Source organism: Lates calcarifer, linkage group LG4 (genome assembly GCF_001640805.2).
Source record: "Lates calcarifer isolate ASB-BC8 linkage group LG4, TLL_Latcal_v3, whole genome shotgun sequence".
Lineage (NCBI taxonomy): Eukaryota > Metazoa > Chordata > Actinopteri > Centropomidae > Lates > Lates calcarifer.
In genome coordinates this window covers 4,859,136-4,873,930 of record NC_066836.1, presented here as the reverse complement: position 1 = coordinate 4,873,930, position 14,795 = coordinate 4,859,136, and the positions used below count along the sequence as shown (strand labels likewise).

At 43.3% G+C, this 14,795-nt stretch overlaps 2 protein-coding genes across 24 annotated transcripts in view; both read right to left on the bottom strand.

Moving 5' to 3' along the window:
* Nucleotides 1–3,193, bottom strand: part of kirrel1b (kirre like nephrin family adhesion molecule 1b) — a 79,182-nt gene extending 75,989 nt beyond the window's left edge. For all 21 annotated transcript variants that reach the window (XM_051069826.1, XM_051069824.1, XM_051069825.1 and 18 more), the window contains exon 1: nucleotides 2,824–3,193. In XM_051069826.1, coding sequence (XP_050925783.1) covers nucleotides 2,824–2,869 — 46 coding nt within the window. In that variant the 5' untranslated portion in view covers nucleotides 2,870–3,193. The remainder of the gene's footprint in view (nucleotides 1–2,823) is intronic.
* Nucleotides 3,194–5,983: 2,790 nt separating this feature from the next.
* Nucleotides 5,984–14,795, bottom strand: part of cadm3 (cell adhesion molecule 3) — an 83,375-nt gene continuing 74,563 nt past the window's right edge. For all 3 annotated transcript variants that reach the window (XM_018678164.2, XM_018678162.2, XM_018678163.2), the window contains 2 exons: nucleotides 12,255–12,380; nucleotides 5,984–10,357 (listed from right to left, as the gene is read on the bottom strand). In XM_018678164.2, the coding sequence (XP_018533680.1) occupies nucleotides 10,239–10,357; nucleotides 12,255–12,380 (245 nt within the window). In that variant the 3' untranslated portion in view covers nucleotides 5,984–10,238. The remainder of the gene's footprint in view (nucleotides 10,358–12,254; nucleotides 12,381–14,795) is intronic.

Sequence of the window (14,795 nt, the reverse complement as noted above, 5' to 3'; positions counted from 1 at the left end):
TCTTCGTCTCTCACTGCCTCCATCTCCCTGTCTTTTGGCCTGTCTCTTTGCATCTGCGCCTCTGCTCTATTCTTGTGATGGGAGAAAAGAGTGGGAGGAGGGAGGAGGGGGAAGAAAAGGGAGAAAAAGAAACTCTGTGTGTGTGTGTGTGTGTGAAAGGGAGAGAGGAGAGAGATGGGACAGGTGCTTGCAGTGCAAGAACTGCTTTGCTTGCTTTGCTTGCATGATCAGGCTGCAAAAATGTTCAGCTCAAGCAAAAAGTGCTGTTCAAGAATCGACTCTGAGAAACAGGCTTCCTCGCCTGTGGCCAGACCGGCGCTGGCAGCACAGCGTCGGATCACAGCAGCAACACGCTACATCGGACCCACACACACATATACAGACACACGGGGCCGAGTGGTAATTACAGAGGCCCACAGACACGCGGTCAACCACATAGAGATGTAGTTGGCCTGTGTTAGGAAGCCAGGCACACCAGTGGACTGAGCAGTAAATCAGGCAGCTCAGAGAGACAGTCAGAGCTGTCAGCACAGGGAAGCAGGCAGCAGACACCTGGAAGAGTCCAAACAGGCTAAACACACATTAGGCTGCAGCTGCTGCATGTAGGGGACGGATTCACTCTGATCACATTTACAGGCTTACACCGGCTCAGCTGGAGACACTGATCTGCTGCTCTGCTCTGTTCTCTGCTGTTCTGTATGTGTTTGTGCTTCGTCTGCTGCTGTTCTGCCTCTGCTCTGTTCTTTACCTTTCTCTACTGTTCAGTTCTGTTCCCTGCTGTTCTGTTTCTGCCTGTGTTCAGCTCTGTTCTTTACTGTTCTGAATGTTCTCTACTGTATCCTGTTTTTGTGCTGTTTCTCCGTCTTATCAGCTCTGTTTCTGATCATTCTCTCCTTGGTTCTGTTCTGCTCTGTTTGCGTTCTGCCCTGTTCTCTACTGGGTCCTGCTTTTCTACTGTCTCTGGTCTTTTTTGTTCTGGCTATGTTCAGTTTTTTTCTTCCGTTTCCTCTCTGTTGCATCCTGTTTTGTTCCCCTTTGTTCTATTTCCGTTCTGTCCCTGTTCGGTCTTGGTTCTGCTCTGTGTCGGTTGTGATTTGTTTTTGTTCGGTTCTGTTCTGCTGTTTCTCTATCTCTAGAATCATCAAACTTCTCTGATCGACTTTACCCTCTTCACAACCAATAGCCGCTCTCCAGTCCTAATTAATCTGAGCTCCTTAGATTATTGACTGATTATCACCATGTCAGCCAGTCTAATCTGATTCACTGTACTCTCATTGAAAGAAGAATACATCCATTCATCAGTCCGAGATGCTCAGAGTTTTTGCTGACTTTTTTCCCGTCATGTGTTTCGTTCTATTCCACCTCACTGTTTAAAGCGATCATAATATTCTATTCTGCTTTATTCCACTCAGGTGGTCAGCTCAGCTCCAGCCTGGGAGCTCCTCTCACTGTCTGTCTAGGCAGATAACCGTCTGTGGTTCATCACACCGGCGGCCTGCGGCACCGGGACCCAGGTGCTGAGGCAGGTACACGTACACACTTGTACACACACACACACACACTGAACTGTTCACATCAGGCCACCTCAATTAATCACCTCTGTCTTTGGAGCCATGACTGCTCTCAAATACAAACGCACATCCTCTCTCCCACTGGTGTGTGTGTGTGGAGAGAGGGCAATCTATCAAGGTGATCGATAAATAGGGACATTAATATTAGTAATGGGGCTCTCCTTCAGTCCAGTGAATATGTCTCCGTCTTTACGGTAAAATATGAATTTTTCTTGGCACCTGCACGTTTGCGGCGGGACCGCGCGCACGGACACGAGCACGTGAGACTCTACCTGCATGCTAAGAGGAGGGTGCACTGGTCTCTGTTATCCCTCCCTCACACACACACACACACACACACACAGAGACTTTCCCTCTCGAGAGACACTTGCGCTGGTCTTTACTTTCCACTCTCTAAATACACAGAGAGAGAGACACACACACATACACACACACAAACTGAGATTGAAGGAATGCACGCGCGCGTGTGTGTCCTCTGTATGTGTGTGCGCGCGCGTGCGTGTGTGTTGGAAATTGATCCAGTGTGACTCATGTTAGAGCCCGGACCAGACTGTGCACTGAATCCTCGCCTCATCAATCATCCCCGGCTGGCAGGTTATGCGCAATGTGTGTGTGAGAGAGCGCGCGCGTGCACGTGTGACCAAAGCATGTGCGCGTGCTTGCAACACATATTCTGTTGACCCACACTGCGTTTGTAGGCTGTGTCAACCAAATCAATCTATTCATGCGTTTCAAAGGTCACGTCAAAGCAGTGTCGCGTGCAGATGCTACACATCTCTCCCATAAACGTGTAATTGAAGAAAAATGAACGCAACCCGTCTGGACCGTTTGTGTCTGCACTCTAAGTCTCATTTTTCCCCCAGTGAAGCAAAGACCCTGAACACCCCACGACTCTGTTCTCTTCAGCGCCTGTGGGCTGTAATGATGATGTCCGGGGCAGCACAAATCTATAACAACATAACACATTTACAAGCACGCGCGCGAGAGAGAGAACGAACACACACACACACACACTCACCACGCACACAACAACGCGCGTGCACATACTGCCAGACATATAGACGCACAATAAATACAAGCACTGGCAGCACAGACAGAAAGACACCCACAAAGCGCACAGACGCCCGCACACAGCAGAGAGAGGAAGAAGGGCAAAAGGGAGAAAACAAAAATTCGGACATTGAAAAGAAACTTTCCAGTGTCGCTTCTGTTTTAGCCCAGTTCAGCCTGAGCGTGTTTAAACATCTCTCACCTTGGTTCAAAGTGATCGCCAAAGTTATGATCCACAAGGCTGGCATGGTTCAGCCGAGCGCATTCAGATTCCTCCCCTCGGCTCTGCTTCCCCGAAAAGACACCATCAATTCCTCCCGACCGGGTGAATTTAACTGGAATCCTCTTTGAGTCATGAGAGTGAAAAGAGCCAAATTTAGAGAAAAAAACCCGATGCTTCTTTTCCTCTCTCTTCCTTTCCTTTCTTCAACTCGTTTCCCTGTTTTTCCCGTGCGTAAAATAAACCTGTCTTCACTTTTTTTGCCTTCTCTCTCTCTTTCTCGGTCTCTCAGTCTGCGTCCCTTTTCCTCTCTGCGTTCTGGATTCCCATTTAAACAAGACTGAATTCCTCTCTCTCTCTCTCTCTCTCTCATACAATCAGTGGCACACACCCCCCTCCCTCCTCCACCGCCACCACATCCACCTCCTCCACGCCTCCCCGCTCCAAATCTCCGTTTTGGACTCAATGGAGAGGAGGAGGGCGCTCCAGCGGCCGCAACACGAACTGCGCTTCAAACATGAAAACTTAAACCATCAAAAGCTTAAATCGCTTAGAAGTGAGCCCAGCTTAAGCACGGAACATTCTACAGCTGGTTAAGGTTGCATTATCTGAATAAAAGCCATTGTGTAGATGTGCAGTCATGACGTTAATTTCAGGACATATATTCCCATCTATAATAAAAGAATGATTGAAAAGTCTGTTTTATCTAAGAACAGCTGCTCATATCCAGGTTTACTCAAACAACAGAGGCGTAAACACATATTTAAAAGACATTTTCTCACTCAGCTTATATTGAGTGATGGAGTCTCTCATAGTTAGAACCGTGTGGGCTATTTTACTGACAGATTCATGTATTTCTGTCTTTGTTTTCTATCTTTGTGTCGTGCCACACTTGTTCTATTGTTTGTCTATGTTAGCGGCCACTGTAAGTCCTGATGATGCAGATGTGTAGAGTTTTCGTCTCATCCAGTTTTCCAAATAAACGTGAATGATTTCAAACTCATTTTTCTGACTCTGACTGAAAGTAAACACAGATCATAGCTGCGACCATTAAGCAATGCATTATTCGGGCCAACTTGCTGGCTGCACCCCGTCACAACATTTATTTTGGGATTTTTAAAAATACAGTTATTTATCTATTTATTATTATTATTATTTTTTTTACCTGAGGCTAATTATCCAACGCAGCATGTATTTTAATTTCAGGTCATAGTGGGCCCAGGAATGTAACAAGATGCTTGTGTTTACTGTCTGTGGGATGAACATATTGTTGCTCATTCTCTCAGTGTTTTACCTGTGCATGGAGTTGTTTCTCTTACCTTATGGAAAGCTGAGCATTTCGTCCAGCTGGTCTCTGTTTTTTCTTCAGTTACGTTTGGGGAGGTGAAGTTTCCAGAAGGACAAAACGGATGAACTCCGAAAAATCACTTACTGCAGTCACGATGCTGAAGCTGCTATCATCCAGGGACACATCCATTTTTCCAAGTCTGGAATCAACATCTCTCTTAGCTGTAAAAGTTTTCCTTCTCAGTCAGCTCTGGAGAGCAGCGGCCACAGGAGCACCACCCGTGTCTCCAGGTTTGTTGTCTTTCAAGACGGTGCTTGATCAGCTCCTCGTCTGTTTACTCCATGTTCGGATTAATACGATCAACCACCACAGTGGCTCCTCCTCATATAAATCCACGGCAGCACCCGCCATTGCATTTACCTTTTCCCAAACAAAAGAACCCCCCGGTCTCCTGAGAAAACAGTGGCTGTAACTGCTGCAAAAGTTTGTCCCTGCACCTGTAAACAAACCGGACATGAGCGGATGGATATTCAGGTTCCGGGCCAGCAAGGTGCCCCGGATGTCGCATGATGGCCGTTCCTAGTGAGTACAATCTGTGTTTTCTTTCAGTCAGATTCATTAACAAGTGTTTGAAATTATTCGTGTAAAAAATCACGTTTATTTTGAAAGCTATGGGTCTGCATGGTCCTTTAAGTCATGAACGTTGAGTGTTTCACATTATTAGTAAAGATTTAGGGAGGGCTTAGATTTTTGTAGTCTCCTATATGTGAAATGACCTGTCACCAGTCTGCAAATATAGGAGAATATACTTCAATCACAATTGTGAACTAACTCATTGACTCGTCAGCACTGCACACTTTTGTTGGCACTCACATTAATACATTTTGTTCCATTGTAACTAGATCACATTGGTTTGGTGGCAACCGACAGTTTAAATCTCACCATCACACTAACTTAGCAAACAACAAGTCCCATATCCTCAAACAGCTGGACAAAGTTATAAATATCCATCTGTGTGAGCATTGTGAATGCTTATTGTATAATTAACTGGTAGCATGTGTACAATGTTAGGCTGATTATTAACATCCATCCCAGTATCAACATGTGGTAACAATATTCCCCAAACCACAGTGCAGAGTAAAGGGGCGGAAGCAGGGAAAAGATAAGAAGAAACCACAAAGAAAGAAAGAAAGATCAAGAGAACATGAGGCCTTTCCACTGTATATAAAGAAAGAAAGCATTACAGTGTTAAATGATCTATTCTAGCTATAATGAGATAAAGACTATAGAAGATATGAAATGAAATTTGATAGAATTCAGGGTAAAAGTCAGTGATGTTCTTAATCTTGTAATCAACTGACCTTTTTGTTTTAAGAAAGGGTCTTTGAATTATTGCATTGTACTGCCCTCTGTTGGGCATGTTCTGCAACTGCACGGGGGGGAGGGGGAGGGGGGGGAGAGAGCATGGCTTATAACCTGTTGATAATTTTCACTTTATGACATTAAGTGATTATTATTGGATTTGTGAGCGGCTTTCTCACGTCCACAGTTTATTCCATAGATAATTTTAATATTTTTACAGTCACTATAAACGATGCTTGGTGAAAAGGAAGATATTTACCCATGTCCTTTTTCGTATAATACTAAATGATAAATACTAGATTAGAATTGTAAACACTAGGATTTTGGAGATATTGATGTGCATATTTAATGTGAGATTAGAAGTAAACTGTAGCAAGAATATGACCAACCCAGAGAGCAGAAAACAAACTACCCTCTGGATGAACATTTTAGCTCATTTTTTGAATGTGATTTTGTACGTTTCTGAGCAGGAAGAACCAACAACAATACAGGTGAAATTAACCCAAATGCATGTTTATTGAAGTCAACAACTGAACTGGTATTTCAACAAAAAAACCCAAATAAAACACAAACATAATACTTTATGAACAGCCAACGGACGCAAACCCACCACAGCATGCGGTTGGCTCTCGCCTTGATGACATCATCAGCGATAGTACAAATTAACATACATAACAGCACTATTCTCATGTGATATGGATATTTATTCAAAAGGAAGACTTGTCATCCAAAAATAATAATGCTAAAAACAGACATTGTTTTAGTCATCGAAATAATAACAATTTTTGTGAATGCAACACACTTAAGAGTGTCTCCGGAGTCTGTTTGGGTCAATTAATACACACCTCACACTCATACACAAACACACATACACACACATATGTACAAATACACCATAGTCACAGACATCATGCCTGCCGTGCATATCCAGATATGTGTGTGGATGTGCATGTATCTAAAGTGTGTGTGCAAAGTGTGTATGGGTGCGCTTGTAAGAGTATCCCAGTAAAGGCAACACTATATACATGAAATTATATAAAAATGGTTGTTGAAACAATAAAATATGCAAAAACTAAAATTTCTAACCTTCAAGTTTTGGAAAAAACTAATTCAAAAAAAAAAGAAGAAGAAAATGATTATCAATTGAATTGAAAGTAACACATTTAAGATTATGCACACCTTTTACAAAACATAATTTAAAAATCAATTTGTTTATACTATAAAAAGAAAAGCGATGAGCGGCAGCTAGTGTGCGACTGCCTGAAGAGGAGTTGGTGAGAGTCAAGTGGTGGGGCAGGACAGCTCGGTCTGACTGAAGAGGGACAAGAGAAGCTGCTGTTTGCTGGCATCTGGTGACAGCTTGTCATTACTGCACTGATGTGATGAAATATGAATTAGACTGAATGCACGTCCCAATTCAACGCTATTGTACCTCTATGTCGTCTTAATGTAATAAGTAATAAGTCCCACTTCATGGGTTGCCTCAGCGTTATCCCGAGAGCTGCAGTGGTTGAGGAGGTACAGACAGGTTTAACTGGGACACAGCCTATGTTTGCAGATCAGAGAACAGCAGGCAGGTCAGCTGGGCAGACCGCCGCTCTTGTCTCAAGAGAGAAGCTTGTCAGCCCTTCTCATCTCCAACACTATCTACATTTCCAACCGTTTCTCATGCAAGCTACATGCTAGCACATTAACTAAGACAAAGGACAGGACAATAAATTACAGGCAAATACAGGTCCATTAGTTTTAAAAGACACTACACTTTTTGAGTATGAGGCAGGTATTCCTTTCTCCATTCACAGAGCAGAATTAGACTGGGGTTAAATACAAATCAAAGGTATCTCTTCAAAGTGGACAATGGGCTCTGTGAGACAAAGTCCGTCCTCTGGTCTGCAGACATGATTACTGTGAAATGCTGTAGAGTGTTGCAGAGAAAACATGGGATAAACAGTGTTATGAATTCTATGCCTCTGTTTGTTCAAAGTTGTCTGGTTCACTTCCAAACTGTGTCCAACAGGATTCAAACAGTGTTTAAGCCAAGTTTACTCCAGTGTCAACTCAGCCACCCCAAATTCCAAGAAAGAAACACAACAGCTGACCCTGCTTCAGGTCACATTACCCTTTATAGTATAGCTAGCTTATAGACACACTAGCTTGGCTACTTTCTTTACAAGCAGCCAGCTAGGCAGCAGTTAACAATAATGCGGGGAAAGGTACGAAAAGCACAATCCCTGAACATTCCCGAAAAAGGTGTACAAAAACTATCACAGACATAACTGTCTACGGGTAGACTGACAACAGCAAATGGATTCCTCTCCAAAACACTCCCAAAAAGTGCTGCGGAGAGCCATCAGCGAACGCCGGCAAAACCTAGAGACGCTATTTCTACTGTACGTCTACATGGACTCCTGAATGAGAGTGAGAGAGAGACCAGCAAGGAGAATCGGACATCAACCGGAGATGGAGGAGGGAGACGAGGGGGAAGGAGCGCTGAGGAGAGGAGAGACCGGGTGAAGGTGGATCAGGACGTAGACGGGATGATTGATTAAAGAATGAAAAGAAATGGACGAGTGGAGCGGAGGGGCAAAAAAAAGAAGAGGACATTTAAGTTCCTAAATGACTTTCTTCAGTGTTAGTGCTGCCCAGACTCCAGCTCGGCACCCTGCCCACCAAGCCAAACCTTGGCATGTGAACAGTCTGGAGCCCAGAGCCTCTTAGTTAGATTGCAATCAATTTCCACGACCGGGCCAAGTGGAGCTTGCCAGTGCCAAGGCGAACTCCCAACCTTAATAAAACACTGTTCATTTATGGGAACCTTTTGCTAAGCTGGCGAATGATTCCTGCTTGCAATAACACACACAGAGAGAAAGAAACAATAACAGAAAGGGTTTTTTATGCCAGGAAGTTTGTCATAATGCATGTAGGCAGTCCTGTTTGGCCCTGTAGTGGAAAGCGAGCAAGCATTTTCACCTCCCTGAAGCAACAACCGTGCCAGCTTCTTAGAGGAAGTCGTGATGTCACTATTCAATGATTTTAGCGCCAGGTGGCCACGCCAAGACAAACAGTTTGCCGCAGGGGAGAAAAAAAAGGTGGAGGCGAGCGGTACGTTCAGCAGGGCCTAGTGGAAAGAAGACCACAGTGGTCCATGGGTGCAAGCACACCGGGGCAGCGATACTCCAGGAAAGCTCCACCAAACACGTTGACGCCTTTCAAAATGGTGACCACCAAGGTCTTGCTACAGTTTAGTGTTTGGGATTAAGAGGGCCAGTTAGGCAGGGACAAAATGGATGTGGGGCACAGAGAGAGAAACGGCATCAAAACCCTAAACCTCAAAATCAAAACACAACATTGGAAATCAGATTCATGGACTCCTGGACTGACAAACCGACAGACACTGTAAACTGTTAACACTGACAGTAACACACTGAGACACTGACGAGAGAAAGTCTCTCAGAAGTCCCAAAAACCAAACAGGGATAAAAGAACAAGGAGAAAAAAAACAAGGAAAACCTCATACAAATATTTGCAGATAAGGTTAGTTTTCATCGCAACGTCATCATCGTTATTTTTATTTTTTTTCCCAGATACTGATATTTTCGACTCTGCATTTCCACGCATGTAATAAAAACAGGCAGGCTTTTTTTGTAGAGTATATAAGTTACTGTAATGCAGTAACAGACTGTATGAGATACAGGAGAGAAGGAGATGTAGAGAGGAGAGAGACAGGAGATAGATAGAAGAAGGAGAGACAGAAGGTAGAAAGAGGACAGAGAGAGTGTGTATTTACAGCACACCAAACATTTTCTGTCAAGTAAAAAGAATGCTATATAATTCTATATATATATTTATATATATTTATATATGTATACTGGAGCCCCTCGGCTTTGTAGCACAAGGCGGGAATGCTATTTTTGCATGAGTGTTGCATGTTGTGTGGTGCTGCGTTGAGGGAAAAATTGTCGGCTCGTACCGGGGGGGCGTGTGTGAGGGTGCAGAAAAAAGAGGTTTGATGGAATAAAAAGATTAAACTGTGAGAGAGAGGGAGATTATGTCTGTCAGTAATAATTTAGATGGATTTCTCTGCCACTAGGATGTTTACAGAGGGATACTGCCTTGTTAAGATGGGAGAGAATGAGGACAAACAACGTGAAAAAGAGAGAGCTGGTTTGGTTTGAATGTGGAGGAGACAGGTCGGCATGGTGGTGAGGAGTGAAATATCAGCTTGGGATGCCGGAATGTGAGTTACAATTTTGCTTTTTCGAGGCGTTGACAGTTAGAAATAGGATACGATGCTTATGTAAAAATGTGTTAATGTGTCATAATTCAGATGTGTTAGTAGGAGGCTCGTGTTTGTTAATCTGAGCATCTACGAGCATTCAAGTCTGTGTAAGAGGAGTTTTTTTCCCCCCCAAAAACTGACTCATTTGTGTGTTTGTGTGTGTGTGTGTGTGTGTGTTTGAGTGTGTAACTTCAGTTCGTCCGTATGTCAGTGCAAAATCTCACTTCCCTGTTATCATTGCAAAGAGGGTAGTACCAGTTGAAGCTCAACTCATCACTTCATCCTGCCCACAGTTCTTTCCCTCCCTTCCCCTCCCATCATCCCTCCAACCGAGTGAAGAACTGAAGCGTCGTGAAAACAAAATGGAGGTTTTTGTATCCTTCACTCCTCCCTTCTCCTCTACTCCATGTCCTCCAACTTTCCTCCTCCCCCCTTCCTGCTCCTTTCCTCCACCGCTCCATCCTCTATCTAGATGAAGTACTCCTTCTTGTCCTCTGCTCCGGAGTGGCCTCCCTCTGCGTTGATGATAGCCGTGTCAGCGTCAGGGGCGTCGTCCGAGCCCTTGGCTTCGTGGGTCAAATATGTTCCTGTGGAAGGATAAAAAGAGAAAGAGAAAAAGAGACCCAGAAGGTAACAGAGTGAGGAGAGGCATAGGAAAGGGGGAGGAGAAATAAGATTGCTGAGGCAGTAAAAGTCAAACACTGGAACTGTAAAATGACCAAAGGCCAGCAGGACAGAGGCTGTTATAAACAGTTCAGTAGCAAGATGTTCCAATATGACGTCTAAATGATCACTTCAGGTGCTTTCAGTAACATTTTGTCTTTAACGTGGTTGAATCACTATGTGGTGAAGTTTTCTTTAGGTTGGACACAAAATCCTGAGAAAAGGTGTTTATATAAAACACAGACTTTACTTCTAAAAAGTTTTTACATTTCAACCAAATTTTAACTAAAATTTCTAAATGTTTTTGACCTTGATATCAGTACGCAACTGGCCTTTATTAAGACCTTGTCACCAAAGTCAAACCATGCTTCATGTTTTAGTTAAAAACGGCACGGTCTCTTATCTGAAACTCTTGCTTAGGTTCAAAAAGCAACTTCATATCTCCACAGCTTGTTGTCACTGATTTTCTTTGATACAGGAAAAAGCAGTTTAACATGATAATCTTGAATTAAGTTCCACTTAGAAGCTCTCAGTGACATGTTTTTTCAGCCAATATAATTTAATCAGATGTCATGGAGTTTACTCATTTGTCATCAGGTGACTTAGGTAGGAAACTCTGGTCACATGAGAGATCATATGGACACATGCAACAACTGTTGGCAACAGTAAAGTGATGTAACAACAAAACCCCTGGACAACATCAGCTCTCTGTGCACACCAGAGCAAAATCGGTCGCTGTATTGACTGGGAAGGGGTCAAAGTCATCAATATGGCTGTTAGGACGTGACCATCCATACTTAGTTAACCATTCGTTTGCTGATGAAGACCAAGAGGTGTCATTGAAAGCACCAGGAGAAGCAAGTAGAAACTGAGTCAAGATTATTGTGTCAAACTGTTTTTAGAGCGATTTAAACTTTGGTAAACACCTTTGGATGAATTATTTTCAGGCTGTTTTACAATATACAAGTGCATATATTTGTTGTTTTTATCAGTTACTTTGTGAGAGCTATCTCCATTTACTCTGCTCTCTCCTCTGTTGGCCCACAGGCTTATAAACATGCAGTCACCAGACAGTGAGGAGTTTCACACTGCCACCTCTGCACAGGTGCCTAAACTAACCAGAGTGAGTCACGAGCGCAGCGCCATCGACGTGATCTGTCACAGACCTTGGCACCTGTGAACACCGGGCACCAGGTAAATGTATTCAATATTCTGTTCCAGCTGGTGGCACCGGAGCTGAGGACTGAATCTGGCTCACTGTGGTGGTGGTGGTGGTAGGCATATATGTATCAACTACACCACATGTCTATATCACATGTCTCCTTGTGGAGCTGAGACATCTGAATTGTTTGTTTATCTTCCAAAAGTGAAATTTTGAGAACTGAATATAAGTGAATAGAGAGGGAGAGAACAGAGTAAGTAAGCAATTAAGTTTCTACTGGCCATATTAACTGAAAATATGCTGACGTCAGGAAATCTAATCTCACAGTAAGTGGTGTGAAGCAAAATGTATTAAAAGGCAATGAATAAACATTTACTCATTGTCATTCATTCATTTCCTTACTCTGCTTTAAGAGTAAAATAAGTGAGGTTTATGCTTAGAATTTATATTTAGGTATGAGTACATTTGCATTTTTGCGTGTGCCTGCATTTGTATGCATATGCATGTTTGTACATGTGAGATTCTGTCTCGGTACGCGTGTATCCATATTTATGTAAGTGTAGCTCCATGTAAGCTCATGCATGCATGCATGAGTGTGTTCGTCTGAGTGTGTCCGTGTCCGTGTGTCTCATGTGTGGGTGTGTCTGTGAGCAGGTGACCTTTGTGTCTGATGAGGTATCTGCCGAGGACAATGAGGAGGCAGAGCAGGATGAAGACGATAACAGCCACCACCCCTCCGATCACAGCGTGGTCCACCCCCGAAGAGGTCAGCATGGCCGTGGGGTCTTGAGACGAGGAAGGTAAACAGCAGAGGAGAGGAGAAGGTGAAAGGGAAGTCATGCAGTAAAGAAAAGGACATGGGAGTCATAGTGTGAGGGAAGGATGGGAAGGAGAGAATGGATGAGAAAGAAAGAGACAGAATGGCAAGAGAAAATGAGGGAGAGACAGTGAGGAATAAGGGGAGAGAGGGTAAAAGAGACAGAGTTTGAAAGCAGAGAGAGAGAACAGGGTGGAGGATGAATAATGGTAGAAAAGGGAGATGGATGATGAAAGGAGCAGAAACAGAGAAAGAGAATAATGGAGAGAAGGCAGAAAGACAAGAAAAGAAAAGAACAGGGGAGCAGAGAAGACATGTCAGTATATAATATCCAGGCAAACCTTCAGAAGACAAAGACAAGGATATGAAAAAAGCCAGGCGAAAGAAAAGAGGCCACCGTGCCACCCTCCATTAAAAATTGTTTGTGACTAACATGCAACAGGATTGTGCAGTTTACCGACCAAGTCCCAATCACTTCATAAGAACCTTGTGGGGACACTCGCTGTTGATGTCGGGTGAAATCCTTGCCCCTTCAGCTGTGGTGATTTCCATTTTTTCACTTTGACTGTGGATTAAGAGACTCTGAAAATGCTCAAGCTTGAGGAATCCGAGGATGGATTACCAACCAGGGAACTGCGCTGAGGCCCCAGACCCTCCAGGAGCCCCCCGAAGCCCCAGACTCAATTTTTGTAATAATCTGATTAAATACACATTTTAAGTTATCTGCTAGTTTAACCCAGACATGGTGGATAAAAAAAGATTTATCCAAACCATAGTGGATCACAAAGAAAGTACATTTTCTGAGAGTATGCTTCATACACTTTTCATTTATTTAAATGTAATAAATGAGGTTAGTGTATCAGGTTGATGCAAACATATAACTGGATTGCTTTCATAAAGTATTACATAAGTAACATTTTAATGCAATACAGACATTTAAAACACTTTTTTGGAAAATATACTTTAGCATATCCAAAAATACATTGTAAAAGTATAAAAGAATACATAGCATGAAACACACATAATAATAAAAATGTATTCAGTATATCACACATTTTACCAAAGGATAATAAAATTGAGGTTATGTTAGTTTTGTGAAAATATACTTTGATTATACATATATTAGTAACTCCTCTACTTTTAGTACCAAGAAGTATATTATCAATATACTTTATACTGGTAGAAATATACTATATGTTGTGTAATCTGTATCCTAAAGTAATGACTTCACTACAGAAAACTATATAATTTCTTGGTGATCGAGCTGAAAACAAGACCTGTTTCCTCATCTCTAAAGAGCTGGTATATTGGAGATTCAGGATTTTCACCCAACAGCAGAGATTTTATGTTTTTTCCTCCCAGTTTGTCTTGTTGCAGACACTCTGGCTACTACTTGCCCCTTGGAATAGAAAGCAATCTGCGCAGAAATAATCTGATACATCATTTATTTCGCCTGACTTTTCAAAGCGGATCAAACGCCGGGTGTCAATTTGAAAGTCACTCAGGTAGGCACAATTCAAAAGCAGCACTTCTCATACTGAAAAGCGTAAAAAAGACTTTAAAAATGACTAAAGACAGGAGAGGGAGCTGGAAGGAGACACTGGCTCGCACTTTGGTGAACACTTCAGGGGGTCAAACCAACGAAGAGGGCAAGGGTTCAACTGGTCAGAGGAGGAAAGAGCTAGCTTATACACCCAAAAAAGAGACACTGACAACCAGAGATGTGAACAAAACTGAAACTGAGGAGGTAAGGAAGGAACACGTTACAACCAAAAGATGTGGTAAACGGACAATTTTGGAGAAAAAAGTCAAATTTCAGCCAGTTAGAGAAGTGAAGGGGCATGACAACAGCCAACCAGAGGCCAGCCGCAGACAGAGAACAGAGGAGGGAGAGGAGGTGGGGAGTGGGGAGGGGGCGGTATGGGGGGAAGACTCAGAATGACACACACGCACAGAAAAGTCGAACACACACTCCGGCTGGCCGGCGAGGAGGTGAGAGGGGCATGCTGACGAGGCGAGACTTAGAATGAGCCCATAAATCCTGCTGTCAGCATCAAAGGAAAGCAGACAAGACCCAAGAACACCTCGAAGCCTGACCCCTCCCTCCCCAGTACTAACACACATACACACACACACAGAAAGAAACACACACATACACACATAGAGAGACACACAGAGGAAGTGAAACACTGTGTAAATGACTTGTACCACTTAAGGGGTCATGCTAGTGTGTGTGTCTTTGTGAGATAGATGTGAGTGCACAGTGTGAATACTGCAGTGTGAATGCGTGTTGAATGTGTGAAAGTGTGTGTGTGTGTGCATGAGCGTGTGTTTTGAGCCTGTCTGTGCATGTACGGGCAACAACAAAGCATTACGTGGGCAG